The 20887-nt window shown below is 47.0% G+C and overlaps 1 protein-coding gene across 1 annotated transcript in view; it reads left to right on the forward strand.

Annotated features, from left to right (window-relative positions):
* Positions 1 to 20887, forward strand: part of Gna12 (G protein subunit alpha 12) — an 85657-nt gene that overhangs the window by 27540 nt on the left and 37230 nt on the right. Inside the window, exon 2 of the mRNA XM_008851388.3 lies at positions 15680 to 15895. Within this exon, the coding sequence (XP_008849610.1) occupies positions 15680 to 15895 (216 nt within the window). The remainder of the gene's footprint in view (positions 1 to 15679; positions 15896 to 20887) is intronic.

Here is a 20887-nt window from a genome sequence, read left to right on the forward strand (position 1 = left end):
GCGAGCGAGATGAGTGGTCGTTTTCCCGTGTTTTATATGTGTGTGTGTTTTTGCTGTGGGGGGGGAGGCGGTAAGAATTTACATGAGGGCTACCGAGATGGCTCAGTGGTTAAGAGCACTGACTGCTCTTGCAGAGGACCCAGGTTCAGTTCCCAGCATCCACATGGTGGCTAAAGTTTCAGGAGATCCATCGCCCTTTTCTGATCTCCAGAGGTACTGCATAACATGGGTACACTTACATACATACAGGCAAAACACTCATACATATAAAATAAAAATAATATTGTTTTAAGAATTGACATGAATAATGCCATTTTGAACATATGGCTTGAGACTCAATTTGCTCACCCTTTGTTTGCATCCTGGCCGTACCTACCGGTACATGGAGCTCTAGTCTGTTCTCCAACCCACGTGTGGCTCACTGCAGTTGGTGATCTCTTCCCTTCCTGAGATCCAGCCAGATTGTTTACCATTTCCTCCATTCCAGACAGTATACTCTGTATGTCCTTACCTGCATCCCCAGTGTGCTGTGGCCAGAGCTGCTCTGGAACATACTTAGATGTGGGGTCTCAGGGCAGTTGCAGGCCAGGCTGGCTCCACCAGATACCGTCAGTGCTGCTTCTCAAGGGACAACTCCGTGGTCTGGAAAACCACATGGCTAATTTTAGATTAATGAACCAGTCACAGTAAATCTATCATTGGGACTTACTAGATGTGTGCTGCCAAAAAGGGAAAGAGAGATAGGAGGTAAGCTAGGATCTGCTTGCAGCAGGGATGAGGGACAGGCAGATATGGATGTGACTGTGGTGAGGCAGGAGGAAGGCACCCCCATGCCAGGTCACACAAGCAAGAACCAGGGCAGGTTGGTCAGGAAGCAGAGGGACACGGGGAGACATGAGCAGGGGTCTCTGTTGTGGTTTCTGCAAGAAGAAACAGGCAAGGTGGAGTAAGAGGTTTAGAATCAGGCATTTTAAATCGTGTTGGGGGCTTCAGAATGGTCCCTGGTTGTCCAGAGCCTAGCCCTGAATGGCTGAGGCAGAGGAATGGAGCCCCACTACAGGGTAGAGCTAGAGGGAGCTGAGGAGGTGATTCTGAGTATGGGCTCTGTGCTGGCTTTTCAAGTGTGAAGGACTCTCACAGGGAGGGGACCTGGGAGGGACCATGCCTCCCCCATCAGCAAAGCCCTGGGTGTCACACTATCAAAGAGGCAGGAAGTAAGAAACATGATTAATACAAGAAGTGACTGAAAGAGGCCATGGATCTAGAGTGCCAAGAAGCATGACTGTCCTTTGCCTAGCTGAGCAAACATGAGGGTAAGGAACTGCTCCCTACCCTGCCACCTCCCCTCTGAGCCCTCAGAAGAGTTCAGCTTGAGCTGCATCCCCAGAGTCCCTGAATCAAGGGTCTAGGGTTTGGTCTGGAGCCCAGAGGTTCAAGCTCCCCAGATGATCTTAGATAACAACCCTGAGCCTTAGAGAGAGGACTTGGCCTGCTTGTGAGGAGGGCCCTGAGGCTCAGGAGGACTGCTGGCATGTCCTAGAGAGGAGCAAGAAGCCAGAGCCCTGGAGTCAGCTGTAAAGAGCCTCACAGTGCTTTCTAGGATAGAATTGGAAATCCAGTGATGGCACAGCTTTTATAATACCACTTTACCAATGAAATGTGTGGAAGTCCTGCTGCTGGGGGATGTTTCAGTTGAGATACAAAGTTATTTCTGACTTTTCCAGTCAGTTCTTTGGCCCACCTGGTCCCCAGGAGATGGTCATGCAAAAGTATGTCTGTCCTGGTCTGAACTCATCATCCACCACAGTACCCTACCCTTTCCCCCTTCCCACCCATGCAACCCATAGTTTTCTCTGCTGATGGCAGTGTGGGGAGAGACTTTAATTCTATCCTTTGTTCTGTGACCATCCAGTGTTGGCCCACTCCTAATGCTTTGAGGTTTAGGCTTCCCCCTAAGATGAAGAATGAATTACAGACTTCTTGGCAGCACCCAGCCCTCAGATGAAGGTGGGGCCAGAGCATCTGTGGGCAAACAGTTCCTTCCAGGCCTGGCTTTCCCCTAGACCTGGTACTTCGTGGCAGTGTAGGCAGGCAGAATCTTCAATTTTATTGGCATCTCAACCAGTGGTGAGCAAATCTGAAAGTAGCTTTGTCATCCACATGTAGATACATATATGACAGAAGACCAGGCTCCCAAGTGAGCAGTCTTTGAGTCTGTTTGGGCAAACTTGCAAAGGTGTTCTTTTTTTCCTTTTCTTTTTTTAAGGTACTAGAGATGTAACCCAGGGCTTTGTGGATGTAGAATAAGCACTTTATCACCAAGTTACATCATCCTCAGAGATTGTGTGTGTGTGTGTGTGTGTGTGTGTGTGTGTGTGTGTGTGTGTGTGTGTCCATGTCCATGTCCATCCAGAGGTGGACAGCATCCAAGGTGCTGTCCCCCTTGTCTTTTTAAACAGGGTCTGGCACTTGTCAGGTGAGCTAGACTGGCTGGCCAGTGAGCTCCAGCAGTCCACCTGTCTCCTCTCCAGTGCTGGGATTACAGATGTGCCACTGTTCTCATATTTTTTTATATATGTTCTGGAAGTTGAATGAAGGTCTTTATGCTTGGAGGGCAAGCACTTTACCAGCTGAGCTATCTCTCCAGACCTCCTTGAACAGATTTTTTTTTGTATGTGTGGTATATATGCATGTATGAGTGGTAGCATGTGTGGGGGTGCATGTACACATGTATGCATATGTAGGCCCAAAGTTGACATTGGATGTCTTTCTTAATTGCCCTCCACTTTATTTATTAAGGCAGGGCTCTTGCTCACCCCAGAGCTTGCCGATTAACTAGTCTGGCTAACTAGCTTACCCTGAGGATCCCTGTCTCTGTCTCCCAAATGCTGAAATGACAGGTGACAGCCATGCCTTCCCAGCTTTTACACAGACTCCAGAACTCACATTTACAAGACACAAAGAAGCAGGGACACAGTGTAACCTGCTCCCACCACTGCTGTGGCATCTTCCCTCCTCACAATCATGCCTCTCCAGTGTTTTGCTTAATTTTTGCAAAAAATGCAAATCTCGGGGCTTTTGCCCATGAGATTCCTTCTGCCAGGGAAGCCCTGCCGCAGTTTGCTGCATGGCTGGCTCATCTTAAGGTCAGCTTCGGCATCCTTCTCTCTCTGACCGCCTGGCAGCCTATTTCCTGACCATCTCCCTCCTGCAGCCGGGTTCCAGAGACCAGAGTATAGTGCGGGTCGCAGGCCTGCCCTGCCTTTCTGTTGACCTGCTCTTTCTGTTCCCTCCCCGTAGGTCAGCTTCCAGGGGCCCCAGCCACAGTACAAGGCACATGGGGGTGAACTGAGTTGGTTGCAGGGCTACCACAGGACACAAATGATGTCCTTGTCATATGTGGAATACCTGCTGTTAGGTACTAAAAATAAAATGTACTTAATACATCCTCACTGGGAGTCCTGCAAGCCATCACAGACTCCCATGCACCTTGCAGAGTGGGAAACATAGGTGTTTGTGAGGCCTGCAGTGACTCGGGATGGCAGACACAGGCTGATAAGCTTTACAAGGTGTTCACACTGGAGAGAGACTCAACACAGTACCTTTAAATGCCCTTTCAACTGAAATTCTGTGCCATGACAGCCAGGTTGAAGGCAGGAGTAAGCCACACCCAGGTAAGGCCCCAGTGTCCTTTCAACAGGTCTTGATGGTTGAAAAGTTCTCTCAGAGTCTTGGTATATGACTTTGATCATGAACTTGGATAAAGCTGAGAGGGGACTTTATTCTGATGGCTTCAATTGTCTTTAATCCAAACTATTGGAGGGAGGGAGGGAGGGAGGGAGGGAGGGAGTGAATGAGTGAGTGAGTGAGTGAGTGTTACTATAGTGTATGCATGTGAGGGTGTATGTATATGTATTGAATGCATATTTGTACATATGTGCATGTGGGTACTCTCAGTGGTAAGTGCCTGTGTGGAGGTCAGAGTACACTGTCAGGTGTGTTGGTCACTCTGCCTTATTCTTTGAGACTCACTGAACCTGGAATTTGCTGTTTCTACTAAACTGGCTCGTCAGCAGGCTCCAGGGATCCTCCTAGTGCCACCTCCTCTCCCTACCTCACTCCTTTTTATCTGAAACAGTGTATTACTCTGTAGACCAGGCTGGCCTCACAGTTGCAGTGTTCTTGCCCAGCCTACACTTGTGCACCACCATGCCCAGCCTGATCCAGGTTATTGAGATTCTTATGATATGCATGGCTCGAGCAGCACTCCACATGGAAACTGAAATGTGCTGCTTGCTGTTGGGAGCTCTCCTGGGCCCAGGCAAGGCCAGTGTCCATCAGTTCAGCTCCAGAAGGTGAGGCCACACTGCTGGGAGCAAGCCTTCTTATCTCTGCCTGGCCAGGGCTCTCAAGGAGACTGAGCCAAAAGGAGACTATATGAGGAACCAGCCCTGAGATTGTGAAGCTGAGCAGTCCCGTGATCTGCCCGCTGGAGACCAGGAAAGCCAGGATGAAATCCAGTCAGACCCGAAGCCTTAGAGTTTGGCAGTAGGAACCCCAGTCTGAGGGCAGAAAACCAATGACATGTCCTGGCTCAAGCAGCAAGGCAGGGAAAAGGGGACTATGTTACCATGGGAAGATTCAGGGAAACGGCAGGTCAGCCCTGCCCAGTCTGAAAACTGGCCTTCCTGCTGATTTCAGTGGAAAGCCTTGTGAGCTTTTAAACAGTGGCGCATTGGGAACCCACTTGGCTTAATCAGCTGAGCTGGTTGTTGGTTTTGAGAGTAGACTGTTGAGAATACCAATCAAAAGACCTACAGCCCTCTAGCTGAGAGGCTGTGCTGCTTGGACCAAAGCAGTAGCCTGAGAGTGTCAAGAAGTGGTCAAGGGACAGCATCTGCTGACAGGTGGATGCAGGACATAGGGACCTGTCTTTCCCAACCCTAATCCCTGTGGCTCCACAAGAGGGTGTAGGCTCTTTGTGCCAGCCTACATGGTGGCTAACTTAAGTGCCAGGAACTCTTGGATGCCTGTGGCCAGCCTGCAGGGGAGGCACAGGTTCCAGGGACCAGCAGGTCTCTTGGCAATGCCAAGGACCCTGAAGTGACTTCCCAAACACATACTGGTGGCAGTACCCTGGACTCCCAGAGGAAGCCCAGCCTGAGCTCAGATTAACTGCCTTCCATGGACTGCAGTGTATAGAGAATTGGAAGTCACTGAAAGATGGGAGGGGGAACTGAGGGAGAGGAAAATGCATCAACAGATCCTGAAATCGATGCTGCAGGAACCACCAGGCCTGGCATGATAGCACACATCTTTAATCCTAGCACACAGGAGGCAGATGCAGGTGGAGCTCTTGTGAATTAGAGCTAGCTAGCCTGGTCTACATAGCCCGTTGCTGGCCAGCCAGGGCTACATAATGAGACACTGTCTCAAAGCAGCAACAACAAAAATAAAACAAAAGTAACTGTAGGAACCAACTCTTTTCTCTTTCATAAGTGCAAATAAAATAGAATTTAAGATTTTTGTTCTCAGTTGGCTAAACTAGTACCCATCCTGTCCATGGAAGACAGGTTCCTGAGACCAGGATATTTTGAGTTATTGCCAAGTCCCAAAATGAAGGAAACAGCCAAAATAATACCAAAGTAGATGAGGAAGGGTGATGTAAGACAGGGCCTCGGCTCTGCAGCCCAGGTTGGCTTCAATCCCCATCCTTCACACTCTGGAATGCTGGGAGCACAGGTGGACATCGCCTGTCCTGGCCCATCTAGTTATGTGCAGTAGCTCCTCTATGGCCACAGTGCTGTTTGTTATGTTCGCAAGAGTTCTTTCTCAGGAGCCGAGCAATCTTGCTTTTCTCTGTTTATGTCTAAAACTTGCCACCTAACTCAGAGCTCAGTGTGACAACTCAGCAAGCATTTGCTTAGTGCTGGTGAGAAACTTATGGGCATGCCCAATTGCGTTTTGGCTTATGTTGCCATTGAGTTTATGGCATTCTTCAGTGATCATTTTATCTTCTGTACATTTGTCTCTAGTCTTTTGGTCTTGCCAGTTTCAAACTTTCCACCACTTGGTTTTTTTTTGGCATTCCTGGGTCTGGAACCCAGGACTTCGTACCTTCTAGACCAGTGCTTCACCCACATTCCCCACTCCCTGCCAGATTGCTCTAGAAGCACAAGAACAGAGAGCTTTATTGTCCTGACTATTTTTCCCTTATACTTTATGTGGCAGTGTTTCATACAGATAGGCATTAATGTTAACTCTCCCATCAAATTCTAGACTATCCTGAACTCAGGCTGATGTTTTAAATGGCTCTTTGTGCCTTGATATGCAGTTTTGTTGGAAGTGTTGGCTGAGCCTAGCTCTCTTGCTAGAAACAAGGATTTCATATGCTTGGAACATTAGGCATTTTGTATCTGTGTAAATATGTACATATGTGTACTGGTACCCACAGAGGCCAGAGGAGAATGTCGGGTCCCCTGGAGCGGGAATTGCAGATGGTTGTGATCTGCCTGATATGGGTACAGAGAACTGAACTCCAGTCCTCTGCAAGATCAGCAAGTGTTCTCAATGCTGAGCCGTCTCTTTAGCCCCCTGTGCATATATTTTGACCTACCAATTCCATAATTCAACTAGTAGCAATTGGTTACAAGGAAATAGTCAGATATATGCCATCCCCATATGATCAAGGGGATTCTTGAATGATTAGTTGTACTTTCTATCCATCGGAAATCATCTGTAGTTGGTTGCTTGCTTGTTGCTTGTTGCTTGTTTGGTTGGTTTTAAGACAGGGTCTCATATCCTAGGCTGGCCTTAAGCTTTCTATGTAACCAAGGATAACCCTGAACTCCTTATCCTCCTGCCTCCACCCCCCACTCAAGTACTAGGATTACCAGACCTAGTTTATGTGTTGCTAGGAATGGAATCCAGGGTTTCATGATTGCTAGACAACCACTTGGCTACCCGAGCTACATCCCCAGCCCCAGATTTGTGGTTTTAATGTGAAGATTTGTTTGACTGTAGCACATCCCATATGCTGGCCTACTGTGCAGCAGTTCCAAGCTTTGCAAGCTTGAAATATTTATTGACATGGGAAAGTGGATGTGAGGTATTCCTAGAAATGTTGTCCAAGAGCCCTAAGATGTTGTTGCCAGCTATTTGTAGATAGTGATTTCCATTAATACTTTTTAAAGATTATTTTTATTTTTAATTGGGTGGAGGGTAGGTAATATACAGGTGAGTGCAGTGCTCTCAGAGGCATTGAATCCCCTGGAACTAGAGTTACAGGTGGTTGTGAGCTGCCTTATGTGGATGGTGGGAATTGAACTCAGGTCCTCGGCAAGAGCAGTGAACACTTAACCACTGGGCCATCTCTTCAGCCCCTACTATAAATAATTTAATTTTCTTCTTTTACACGTCTATATTTCCTCTGTTTTGTACATTAAAAGTATGACATTTGAGCCAAGAGTGGTGAGACAGCTATAAGGTAGAAGAACTCCAGGTTCAAAGCCAGCCAGGGTTTCAGGCTGAGCCCCTGTCTTGGAACAGCCTAGGGAGATGGTTGAGGGTTAAGAACATTTGCTGTGGAGGCCTAAGGACTGAGTTTTAATCCCCTAGAGCCCACAGAAAGCCAGGCACAATAGCACATGTCTGTAACCCAGTTTTCCTACAGCAAGACATGAACTTGCAGGCCTGTACAGTGCAAACAGCAGAAAAGAGGCCTTGTCTCAAAGTAGAAGACAAGGAGCAGCACCTGAGGGTATCCTTAAACCTTCACACACAAGCACAGGCCTGTACTCATACATAGGAACAAGCAGGCACACATAAACATGCACACATATGCACACACATTATATAACAAGACTAATAGAAATACGTGAGCTGCATGTACACTTTACACTTTGTAGTAGCCACATCAAAGGAAGCACAAACAGCTAAAATAACTCTTAAAATATCTGGTATAATCTGGTATGCCCATCCACAGTATTAGAGCTCCATATAATCAGTGTTAACAGGAAGGTGTTTTATTGGGTTTTTGTACTGCCTCTGAAATTCAGTGTGTCTATAATGTACCGTCATTTACCCGAGCCATGTTCTCACTACTCAGTAGACACTAGGGTGAGGCCAGCAGCCATAGACTTTGTTGGGGGGCAGGGGGGTTGTGCCCAGCGTGAGTATTGTTTGATTTACTCTGAGCAGGGTCTCACTCTGTAGTCCTCCTGCCTCAGCCTCTTGAATGCTGAAGGGAGATGTTTTTTGAAAAGTGGGTTGAATTTGAACTCATGAAATTTCTTCTGACCTGGCCATGTTTACAGCTTATCCCCTGCATGTTGATCTTAATTGTTTTGTGTAAAAATTCTGGAAAATATCAGAAATGTGGGTTCTTCGGGAATGAGCTTGGATCGGGTCAAGTCTTGGCAGCTGCTGTTGGCTGTGTGAGAGGTGGTGACTGACAGGACAGTTTACATTTCTGGTCTATCCCCTCACCCCTGCTCTAAACAGTTCTTTGTAGCATAGATGATAGCTTGAAAATCACAGTTGTCAGTCATCGTCACCCTGAGGAGCTGGTGACTGAGCTTCCATCTTATGGTAAAAGGAGCTTACACACTGCACAGCACAGTTCATTCCAGAAGAGTGGCACAGCATCAAGTTCTGAGTTCAGTAGGTGCCCTGCCTCCACAGCACCTTTGGTTCTTAGAAAGACATGTAGAGAGGGCGTGCACACACACCTGCCATTCATTCCACATCAGTTTTTAATGGCTCTGTGGGAAAGCTTACACTCACTCCCTCTACCTGCATCCTGTGTGTACAGTAGGCCAAGGCCCCCAGCCTGCTGAGGGCCAGTCAGACAAACCTTTTTGAGGTAATTGAAGAAACCTGAGTGTGCTCCCTGCTTCTTTGCATATCCTAAACCCAGAGGAGTTTTTGGTCTCTTTGGGGAGTTGATTTTGAGACGGTCTCACAGGCTGGCCTTGAACTTGTTATGTGGTAGAACTTGACCTTCTGATCTTTATGCTCCTCCTCCCAAGTCCTGGGATCACAGGTGGGCCCCACCATGCCCTAGAAAACCCAGAGTTTTGCCTCCAAGTTCGCCATTTTTCTGATAGTTTCTGTCAGACTATTTCTAACAGCTTTTCCTGGACTCTCCCTCTGACCTGTTAAGCTTGTCAAAAGCTCACATATGCACAAATCACACTTCACCAGGCTGCTTCTCCCTTGCTCTGAGTTTCTTCATGTTCTGCCCCTCTTTTGTTTGGCTTCCAGGTAGGGCCCCGTGGCTGCCAGCTGCAGCTGACCTGCTGTGTCCCTCCTCCTTCGAAGACACCAATTCTATGGGTGTGGAGGTGGAGCTAGGCCTCTTCCTGCCCCTTTTCTAAAACCTTAGTTCATCCCTATTTCTTACCAAAGAAGTTGGGGGTTTGTTAGCTGGCCCTAGGCTGTCTAAACGACACCTCTCTCTCCATGGATGATGTTTCTGGGTCTACACATTTTTCTGGCCTGCTTTTGTAGCATTATCTCAGGACTCAATATGAGGGCCCTGTGTCTTATCTGCCTTCTCTGTCCTCTGAGGTATCTCTAGAAGCAGGAGACACACTCTGGGATCTTTTTCCACTGCCTGGCACTTTTCTTTGCTTCTAGCTCTTGGTCTAACTGCTGGTAGAACTTCATGGGTGGCTTTCCTAGCAAAATAATGTGTTTGTGTGACCAAAAAGTGCCCAGTGGGCAGAACCACCAGGCTAGGACACCATCCACCTTCCTGTTGCGAATGGGTGGTGGCTGGGGGACATGCTGGCTGCCTCTGTTTTTCTTTCTCGTCCTCTCTGACCTTAAATGTGAGTCTCTCAGCACTGATTCCAGAGAGAAGTTGAGAGACACTATCCCTGCCTGCCGGAATCATTAACTTACAGAAACGCATCCTGTTTACATTTCTGGCAGCTTCTCTTTGATTTGGATGGTAGCCAGCACCTAGCCACTAGGCTCTGTGGGTTTTTAACCAACAGCTTTCCAGTGTCCATGCACTGTCCAGGCATGTCAACATGGCCTCTGTGCAACTGCTGCAGCCAAGTCTCCTCACTGGCCACTGCTGTCAACTTAGCGTCAGTGTGTATTCCAGGAATGGCTACTTTAAAAGACTGGGCTGACCAGGTGGCAAAACTAGCAAAGTCCATTTGAGAAAATGAGATAGCAGGATTTGCATGTCTTGGTTCTCAGCCAGTGAAATAAAAAAATAAAAATAAATAAAATAAAAATCCACGCACCCCCAGAAGGTAGGGACTCCATTCGTGACAGAAAGTTTAAGTTGCTAAGTTTATAAGTTATCTCATATGAACAGGTTTTTTTGTTGTTGTTTTTTGGGTTTTTTTCTTTTCTTTTTTGGCGGGGGGGTCTTTTTTGAGACAGGGTCTCTCTGTTGCCCCAGCTGACCTGGAACTCACTATGTAGACCAGGTTGGCCTCCAGCTCCTTCCACCTGCCTCTGCCTCCCAAGTGCTGGGACCACAAGCATGTGCCACCACACCGGGCAGATGAACAGTTTAAAGTGTTTCCTTGTACTAGGATGAAGTCGTCAACTTGCTTGAGACTTCATGTTTTTACAACTGACTAAAATGTGTGGTTGTCAGCAAATCAGATCTTAAGTGACAGTGTTATTGAAAGCAGGGCTTTCCTCTGGGCTGTCAAAAACTGGAGTCTGTTGACAGTTTTGTTAGGTATGAGTTTTAGGGTTTCCTTGCTTTCATATTTTAGGAAATTGGTCTTTTATTGAAAAAGATAGTAGCAAGATATTATTATAGTAGGCCTCCTGTACTAATATCTACCCTAAGCCCTTTGGGCTTTGAAGCCCAGACTGGCCTTGAACTCACAGCCATCCTGCTTTACCTCCCAAGTTCTGGGATTACAAGTTTATACCACCATACCCACCGTAGTATCTTACTTTTAAGATACTAGTAACTCTCCTCATTTTTTAAAAAGATTTTGTATGTGTGCATATGCATGCAAGCCTTCAGAAGCCAGAATAGGGAATCAGATCTCCTGGAGCTGCAGTTACAGCTATTATAAGCTGGTGAGCAAACTCTGGTCCTCTGCAAGAGCAGCAAGCACCCTGTCTTCAGTTCCTTTTGGGGGTAGGTGTATTTTTTGAGGCAGCATCTCCCTGTAGCCCCAGCTGACCTGACACTCGGCTATGTAGACCAGGCTGGCCTCACAGAGACCTGCTTGCCTCTGCCTCCCAAATGCTGGGACTAAAACAGGGCACCAGCACACCCAACCTGTCCTCCGTTCTTTAATGTACAGTAAGCACAGTGTCACCTAAGACTTGAGCCACAAAGAGGTCACACCTCTAGAAGCATATTTGGAACTTCATGTATCCCAAAGTAGAAAGCCTTCTAGACCTCAGTTTGCAAAGTACAGAACAAAGTTTAATGAAGCAGGTTTTGACTTACACTTACATAATTTATTTTTTGTTGTGTGTACGAGTGTGTTTGGTGCACATACACATGAGTGTGTTATGTGGAGGCTAGAGGTTGATGTTGGATGTCTTTTATTTATTGAAACAGGGTCTCACTGAACTTGGATCTTGCCAATTTGGCTAGACTAGCTGACCAGGAAACCCTGAAGATTCTCCCACCTCTGCCTCTCTAGTGCTATGATTACAGAAGTACCACACTTGGTTGTTTTTTAGATATAATGTGGATGATGGGGGTAAAATTCAGATCCTTATGCTTGTGCAGCAAGCACTTTACTGCCTGAGCCATCTCCCCAGCCTGAAAAAATAATTTAAATAAACAAAAGAGAAGCACCATTTTTTTCTTGATGTCCTTTTCCTTCAAGTAAGAGAAATGGATACAGAAATTGGACTAGTTTTAGAACTCAAAGTTCTCCGGCAGTTTTGCCACCTGCCTAGGATTCTGACAAAGAAACAGACCACAGAGATCTCTCTGGGGCTGGGCGGAGCCACCTGGAGCCACCCCCACTGTACTGCTGGCTTTGGATAGAGAGGGATACCAGTACTAGTGGAGAGCCAGTTTTGCAAGTGTGCTTTTAAAGTAATTTTTATTGCATTTATTCATGTGTGTGTAAACCTGCATGCATGCATGTTTTTGGAGGGGGGTGCTACAGCACATTTGGAAGTCACTGGACAGCTTGCAAGAATTAGTTCTCTCCTTCCACCATAAAGGTCCCAGGGATCAAACTCAGGTCATTAGGCTTTGTGGCAATCACCCTTACCATCTGGGCCATCTCACGGGCCCCTGCAAGTATGCTATAAGCTCAACCAGTCTCCACCAGCACTGGGGAAGGCCTGATTCTCAGTGCTAGAAGCAGTCTTGGTAAGATTTGGTAATGACCTGTCTTTACCAAGTAAAGTCTTGGTAATGACCTACAGGTTTCTGAGTCAGTTTTAGCCCCAGTCTTTGTCTCTGTTACATAAAAACAATCATTCTAAGGGGCTGTAAATTTTTTTGCTTCTTGAGACAGGGTTTCCATGTGTTGTCCAGGCTGGCCTTGAACTTAATCAAGTGTTGGAATTACAAATCTGTGCCATTAGACCTGACTTGGGCTGTATATTCCTTTATGGGTGGCCACACTCCTCGCGAAGCTAAATTATTGTGTGAAAAGGACACCTGACAAGGTACCTTGTAGCTGTCATTTGGGAGGTAGAGGCAAGATGAACTGTGAGAGTTCAAGGTCAGCCTTGGCTGTGTAGCAAAATACTATCTCAGAAAATAAAACGACAGCAAGGCAGGTCCCTTCTCATTTGGACAAAGGGGCGGCTTTGCATGCTCAGGTAAGTGTTGTGCATAACATAGGAAGTAGGGATGAGCTCTCAAACCTTTCAACTTTACCCTTTGGGGAAGGCCGGAGATTGTGGTAAGGTCAAAGAAAATGAGGAGCTGGGAAGGCCCCAGAGGCCGCACATAATTACAGTAGCAAAGTCAGGACGTAGACATGGGTCTGTACAGTGTGGGCTCTACCCCAGTCAGACCACAGAGATCCTGTGCTGTCCATCACCAGCCTTTGCTCCCATCACCAACCCACAACCACCGAATGCTGTCCATTTTTGTGTCATTTCAAGAATATTGTGTAGGGGAGTCAGGGCAGGAAGAAAGAATATTATATAACCAGAGTCCTGTAGCCTGTGATCTTTTCAGACTGAATTTTTCTCTTCCTCACAGTACCAAGGCTGGAACCAGGGCGCCTTGCATCCTAAGCCAGCACTCTACCCCTGAGCCCTGCCCTCTTCACCATTTGTGCCTTTTAATCGCTGGGTAGTATTCCATGGCATGGTCTACCATTCGTAACACGCAAATGTTCTTCCAAAGGTCTTTGTGAACAGGTTTTCATTTCTCTGTGCATTTAGAAGGGAGGTCACCAGGCTGTGTAGTAAACTCATGCTTTGTTTTCTAAGACGTGGCTGGAATATCTTCCAGCACTGTGGACAGTTCACATTCTGCCACCAGTGTGTGAGAGATGCTGTGTCTGCATCTTCTACGCTTCAGTGCTGTCACCTGAATCTCAGCGTTCAGTAGGTGTGTCCTGAATGGGCTTGCTCTGCCTTCCTGATGTGTCACCATCGTGGGCATCCTTCACCTGTCTATGTGTGCTCACTGCAGAAGCTTCTTCAGGGGCTGCACACATTTCTGAGTATTTCAACTGTTAAGTTCGAGTGTTCTTATTACATTTACTGTGTGTGTGTCTGTCTGTCTATGTGTGTCTGTGTGTATGTGCACATCATGGTGCCATGTGGAAGTCAAGACAACTTGTGGGAGCCAGTTTTCTTCTTTCCACTATGTGGATCTCAGGGATGGAACTCAGGTCATCAGGCTTGGCAGCAAGTGCCTTTACCTGCAAAAGCCATTTGACCAGGCCAAGTTAGAGTGTTTATGTATTCTAAGCATAGGTCGATTGTCAGTTATGCGGTTGGCAAATGGTGAAATAAATGATAGAGTGGTATGACCACCACAGCCCTCCAAGGGAGTGGCACCTCTGCCAGGTGCTGCTGTCAGCTGGTCCTGCAGGAAAGGCTGAGGCATTGCTCCATTTGACCCAGTGGGGTATAGGCAGGAGTGGAAGCTGTAAGAACCAGCCCAAAGTGCAACTGAGCTCTAAAGAAGGCATAACTGATGAGGACCTGCCTTGGGGTTGGGTGAAGTAGTTTAGGATAAGGGACAACTACAACCGTGGAGCCAAACACTTTATGTGGGCAGATTGGTCAACATATGCATAATATCATAAGACGGCTGTTACTTAATTTTTTTTAAAGGTAAATATGTGAGACATCATAGTGTATGCTCGTCATCCCAGCACTCATGAGGTGGAGGCAGGAGGATCAGGAGTCCAAGGCCAGCTTCGACTACTCAGTTCAAGACCACTCTGAATTACAATAACTGTCAGGAGAGCCGTGGAGCTTCCCACTGCCTCCACATCTCCCTGACTCTGCCTGACCCATCTTGAAGCAGCATCTGGGAGCAACTGAGATGCAGCTCTTTCCAGCCAGGCATTCCCTGACAGTTGTGTTTAAGCTTCTTCTCCATCCCCTTGTCTCTGGCTGTGAGGAGAAGAAAGGACAGGAAAGCACTCGCTATATTTTTGACATGGAAATAAGTGAAAGAATGGAAAACAATATAACTTTATGTGGGGACATGGCTTCGGCTCCTCGTGGGGCAGACTCAGACCATATCAGCCCAGTCCCTCTGTGTAGGGGCTGCCCACTGCCCTTGAGTGTATGATTTCCTGCCTGTGTTAAGTTGGGACAAGCCATCCCAAATCTTGGTATGGTGGGAGTTGATGCTACTGGGAGTCAGCTTTGTGGTTGACGTTCTTACATTGTGACTTCTTTTCCAATGAGGTTAGCGAAACACACTGCCATTCTGTTCCACATCAACTATGCCTTCCTAGTGCCATCACAGGAAAGTGGGAGTACTGTACATGAGTCTCTACTTCTCTCTACAAGCTGTCCTAATTTTTTTTTCCTAATTTCCTTTCTATTGCTATGATAAAACACTGACCAAGCTGGGTGTGATGGTACACTCCCAGCACTCAGGAGGCAGAGGCAGGCGGATCTCTGTGAGTTCAAGGCCAGCCTGGTCTACATAGTGAGTTCCAGGCCAGCTGGGGCTACAGGGAGACCCTGTTTCAAAAAAAGACAAAAAACAAACAAAAAAACAAACAAACAAAAAAAAAACCACTGACCAAAACAACTTAGGGAAGAAAAGGAATTGTCTGTCTTATACTTCCAGGTCACTGTCAAACATTGAAGGAAGTCAGACTAGGAACTTGAAACAGAAACCATGGCAAAAAGCTGCTTGCTGGCTCACTTATGCTTAGCTAGCTTCCTTATACAGCCCAGGACTTCCTGCCAGGGGAAAGTGCCACCCACAGTGGTCTGTTCTCTCCTGCATCAATTAATAATAACCCCACAGACATGCCCACAGGCTAATCTAGTCTAGGCAATTCCTCAATGGAAGGTTTCCTCTCAGGTGACTAGGCTGTGTCAGGTTGACAGTTAAAGTTAACTAGGACAGCTGTGATCCCAGGAATTGAGACACTCATGCCAGGTCAAACCAGGATACATGGCTGCAGACTTTGACAATGTGCAGTTTCAAGTTTGTGGCAGTCAGCACTGAGGGTATCCACTGTGGTCTCAGGTCAATTAAATCCCCTTTCCTCTCACCTCCTTCCAGGGCTCGAGAGTGCTCGTGGATGCGCGTGATAAGCTTGGCATTCCCTGGCAACACTCTGAGAATGAGAAGCATGGGATGTTTCTGATGGCCTTCGAGAACAAGGCAGGGCTGCCTGTGGAGCCCGCCACCTTCCAGCTCTACGTGCCAGCCCTGAGTGCGCTCTGGAGAGACTCCGGGATCAGGGAAGCCTTCAGCCGCAGGAGCGAGTTCCAGCTGGTAAGGAGCCTCCAGCCTTGCTTGCATGACCACCTGCCCTTGAGAATTTCCTTCAAGACCCAGCCAGGCATGGTGGAACGTACCCATCACCCCAGCACTCACTCAGGAGGCTGAGGCAGGAGGATATTGATCAAGGCCAGCCCAGGTTATGTAGGGAAATCCTCAAACTTTGTTGTTTACCAAAAAAAGCATATAAACGGGCAAGGTATATCTTGCTGTAAACCCTAATTTTTTTTAATATTTTTTATTTTTTTGTGTGTATGAGTGTATTGCCTGCATGTACATAAGTGCCCTATGTCATACAATGCCTGCGGAGGTCAGAAGATGGCATCAGATTCCCCTGGAACTGGAGTTACGAATGGGTAGTTAGCCACAATGTGGGTGCTAGGAATCAAACCAGAGTCCTCTGCAAGAGTAGCCAGCCCTCTTAACTGCTGAGCCATTTCTCCAACCCCTAAACCTTAATATTAAAACACACAGGAGAGGCTTAGCCATCTAAATGACTTCAAAGGGAGTACACTTCACTCAGGTACCTAGGGCAAAGGGTTCTTACCATAGTCCAGACACATAGCTCAGGGACCTCGGTTGTTTAGTGACCTTGCTCACTGTCGGAGAGCAGTGGCCCTTAAAACAGTCTTCTCTCTGGGGTGGGTGGTGGTACGCTGCCCTCAGCAGGAGAGAATTCCAGGTGTTCAGGTTTTAATTGTATCTCGTGGGGCATATTTAAAGTTGCCTGAGTTCAAGTTCATCTGCTGACTCTGTGTTTTCTCTCATGGGCACAGCCTGTCTTCTGCCCATCTTCCTCCTTGAGTTGCTGTGCTTTTCCCCTCATCTAAGAGGTTCTGCCCACAGTCCACGTGCCATCCTTTCAGATCAGTTCCTGCAGTGACATCTTTCCCAGCCACAGTACACAGTCAAAGCTAGCATATTCACTTTGGTACAAGGCTGTTCATCAAGCCACAGTCCTTCCTGAAATTTAACTTAATCCTTCCTCTGACGTCGTACTTATTTGTCAGGATCAGCCCTGGCTTCCCTGTTGTGCTTAGTTTCCTGTCCTTTTTTTCTCCTTCCATCTTTCCTTGACTATTATGACCTGGACAGCTGAAGCCAGTGGGCAGTCACTTTGTAGAATGTCCCTGTGTGTCCAGTGTCTGCTCATCACCAGAATGAGGTGACACAGAGTGGATGTCATCTCAACACCTAGAAGACTGAAGCAGGAGGATTATGAGTTTTAAGGGCAGCCTGTTTTGGGGTTTGTTTTGTTTGTTTGTTTTTAAGATGGAGGCGCTGGTGAGATGGCTCAGCAGTTAGGAACATTTGCTGTGTAATCATGAGAAATGGGATTCAGATCCCAGCACCCATGTAACAAGCCAGGTTTCCCATAAATGCCTGGAACTCCGCCTCCAAGGGATCTGAAAGTACATATGAGACTGTGCATGTATCCTCTTTCTCTACAACCTTTTTTTTTTCTTTTTTTGGTATGTGTGTTCACGTGTGCAGGGATGTGTGTGCATATGCATATAGAGGCCAGAGGTTGACATCAGGTGTCTCCCTCAATCGTTTTATACTTTATATATTGAGTTAGGGTCTCTCACTTGAACCCATAGCCTGCTAATTAGGCTAGTCTAGTTAGCCAGCTGCTCCCAAGATCTGTCTCTACCCGCCATGTACTGGGATGACAGATACCACCACACCGATGGCAGCATTTACAGGAGTTCAGGGAATCTGGACACCAGTCCTCACACTTCCTCGACAGGCTCTTTATCCACTGAGCCATCTCCCCAGCCCCAGCTTCAACCTTATATACACTAATTGTGGGGACTGTCTAGGGACATGAGAATGGCTTTTCCCTTTGAGACAGTCTCATTGTGTAACCCAGATTAGCTTCAAACTCAAAATCCTCCTGCCTCAGCCTCCTGAGTTCTGGGGTTCTGTGGGTATGTTCCACCAAGCCAAGCCAAAGAGACATTTTACTAACCCTCTTCCATTTGTACATTCCTCCTTATACTAACTTGAGTAATTAAGGGGAAAGAATGGAAAATAGAAGATGCAGTTTCTTAGGGGAAGAAATCTTTTCATAAGGGCAAGAACGTAAGAAACAACTGGGGGCAGAGTAGAAGTTAAAATCTAAGTATGGAACCAAGGGTGAGGTCTTTCCCCCATGAAGTCCCAAGTCCTGGGAAAGGAGATTGAGACCTGAAGTTGGAATGGAAATTGCTGTAGTCACGGAGTTTGCCAAAGAAGGAAGTGTGAACATCCAGAGAGCTTGTTTCCAACTATTGCTTGGTACTGTCTCCATCTAGGAAGTTAGCATAGAATTCTTTTGTCAGATGTCATCTGTGTGTCCACTGGATACAGTGCCTTAGAGCTGGAATGAATCCCTAGCATAGGAAGTCAGCTTTGTACTGTGTCAGGCATGGAAATAAGCCCAAGTAGGCGGCTATGTGGCCAAGACCACATCTTCTTGGTAGTCACCCAGAAGTTGAGGCTTCACACTTCAGTCTGCTTATTTCTCCCTGTATTCATTCATTCGTTCATTTGTTCATTCATTCACTGAGCACAGATGGAACACCTGTGCATGTTAGACACTGCCATGTGCTAGGGGCACAGCAATGAAGAACAAAAACGTATTCATCCCCAGTGCTTCTGGTCTAGACATAGCTTGGCATGTGGTCAGGGTAAGACAGTCCTGGGGGGCAGTAGTGTCTGTTTTTCATCATCTTAAGCTTCAGCAGTGGCTTCAGGTCATCTGTGTGTTTATTTAAAGACAAAGGTAACTGAAAGCAAGTGTGTCTGGGATGACTTCTGTTTGTAGGGGCAGGTGCATGGGGTAGGTGCATGGGTGTATTTACTTATACAGAAATATCTGTAGCATTTTATCAGAGCAGTAAGACAGTAGGTGGAACAGTCATCATGAGGACATTGTCAGAACTTCAGCAATGCCCAGAGCACGGCTGTACCCTGTTCCCCTCCCTGCCCAACCTCTCCCCTGAATCTCAGTGTCAGAAACCTTCCATGGGCTGAGGTCCAGTAACTTGGGTTTTTCGGTTAGTTTTGCTTTCTGTCCCTCCACTCTGAGAACTGCATCCACCAAGGAGTAACTTTCCTGGATGGAATTATCTTTCCATTCCAGCTATAGTTGAGACACAAGGGGAAAAGAGGCTGGGTCTGCTGACCATCATGATAGCCTCCTCCAAGGAGAATGAGGTGTGGGGTCAGCCCTCTCCAGAGAGGGGCAGCGTATTCCTTGCCTTGGGCACTGCATACATTCTGGTGTCCACTGCTACACTCTTGCTTATGACTCAGTGACACGGGAAGATGACCTTGCCATGTTGCACCTCAGCTTTTAAAGCACAGTAAAGGGGGCCGGTGACATGGCTCAGCAGATGAAGGTGTTTGCCACCAAGCCTGATGACCTGAGTCAGTCCCTGGGACCCACATGTTAGAAGGAGAAAACTGACTTCTAAAAGTTGTCTTCTGGGACTGGAGAAATGGTTCGCCAGTTAAGAACACTGGCTGTTCTTGCAGAAGACCCAGGTTCAAATCCCAGCACCCACATGGCAGCTAACAACTGTCCGTAACTCCAGTTCCAGGGGATCCGACAGCCTCTTCTGTCCTCCACGGGCATTGCACGACATGGATGCACTTAGCTGCAAGCAGGTAATACACATATACACATAAAATAAAAATAATAAATAAATTTTTTTAAAAAAATTGTCTCTGACTTCCAACATCTACACACATAAAATAAATAGATAGATAAATGAATGTAATTTTAAGATCTTTTAAAGCACAGTGAGGGGCTGGAGAGGTGGTTCAGTGGTTAAGAGCACTGTCTGCTCTTCCAGAGGACCCAGGCTCAATTCCAAGCACCCACATGGCAGCTAACAACCATCTATAACGCCCATTCCAATAGATCTGACACCCTCTTCTAGCTTCTGTGGGCTTTGCATGATACAGGTACACTTACATACATATGCAAAACACTCATACATCTAAAATAGAAATATATAAATCAAAAAAAATTAATAAAGCACAGTGAAGGGAGGCATAGCAGAACTCTCAGCGGAAAGTTTTTTGTCATAAGTGTAACTGACTGCAGATAGTACCTGCTTACCTGCCCTGTGTGTGGGCGTGCATGTGTGTGTGTGTGTGTGTGTGTGTGTGTGTGTGTGTGTATGCATGCATGTGCCCATGCACACATGGAGGCTAGAGGAGGACATTGGGTGTCCTACTTTATCACACCCTGCCTTATTCCCTTGAGACAGGGTCTCTTACTGAACCTGGAGCTAGGCCCCAGCCATCCTCCTGTCTCTACCCCCCACCCACAATGCTAGTATTATAGGCACATGTGCTACACCCCCAGATTTTTAGCTTTTTACAGGGATGCTGGGTATTTAACCAGGGCCTCATGCTTCCACAGCACATGCTGAGTCATCTACCCATCTGACTTCTTATTTGGGGTAGGAGAGTACAACATAAAAAAAAAAAAGGTGCTGGGAGGTCAGCTGGGAAGATGGCTCAGTGGGTAAGAGCACTTGGTCTGCAAGCATGAGGACCTGAGTTCAAATCTCTAGCACCCATATAAAAGCCAGACATAGCCATGCATGACTGTCTTGTAACCTTAGTGTTTGAGGGGGGTGGGGGGAGGCAGTTCCCAAGAGCTAACCAGCCAGTGAGTTTCATGTTTAGTGAGAGGTAGGTCCTGGGTGTCTAAAGGCAACAAGGCAGAAAATGACAGCATCCTGTTCTGGCCTCCCTGTGGGCACACGTTAGCATAGTCACCACACACACAAGGTGCTTTGGGGCATGTCATCTCGGCTCTCAGGAGTCAGAGGCAGCAGCAGGAGCCAGAGTTCAAGGCCAGCCTGGGCTATATAACAGAACTCTCAAACAATAAAAGTGGTTTTATGTTGGAGTTGGAGAAATGGCTCCATGGTTAAGAGCACTGACTGTCATTGTAGAGGACCTGAGTTCAGTTCCCAGCACCCA

The sequence above is a fragment of the Nannospalax galili genome, unplaced genomic scaffold (genome assembly GCF_000622305.1).
Source record: "Nannospalax galili isolate Female #2095 unplaced genomic scaffold, S.galili_v1.0 scaffold664, whole genome shotgun sequence".
NCBI lineage: Eukaryota > Metazoa > Chordata > Mammalia > Rodentia > Spalacidae > Nannospalax > Nannospalax galili.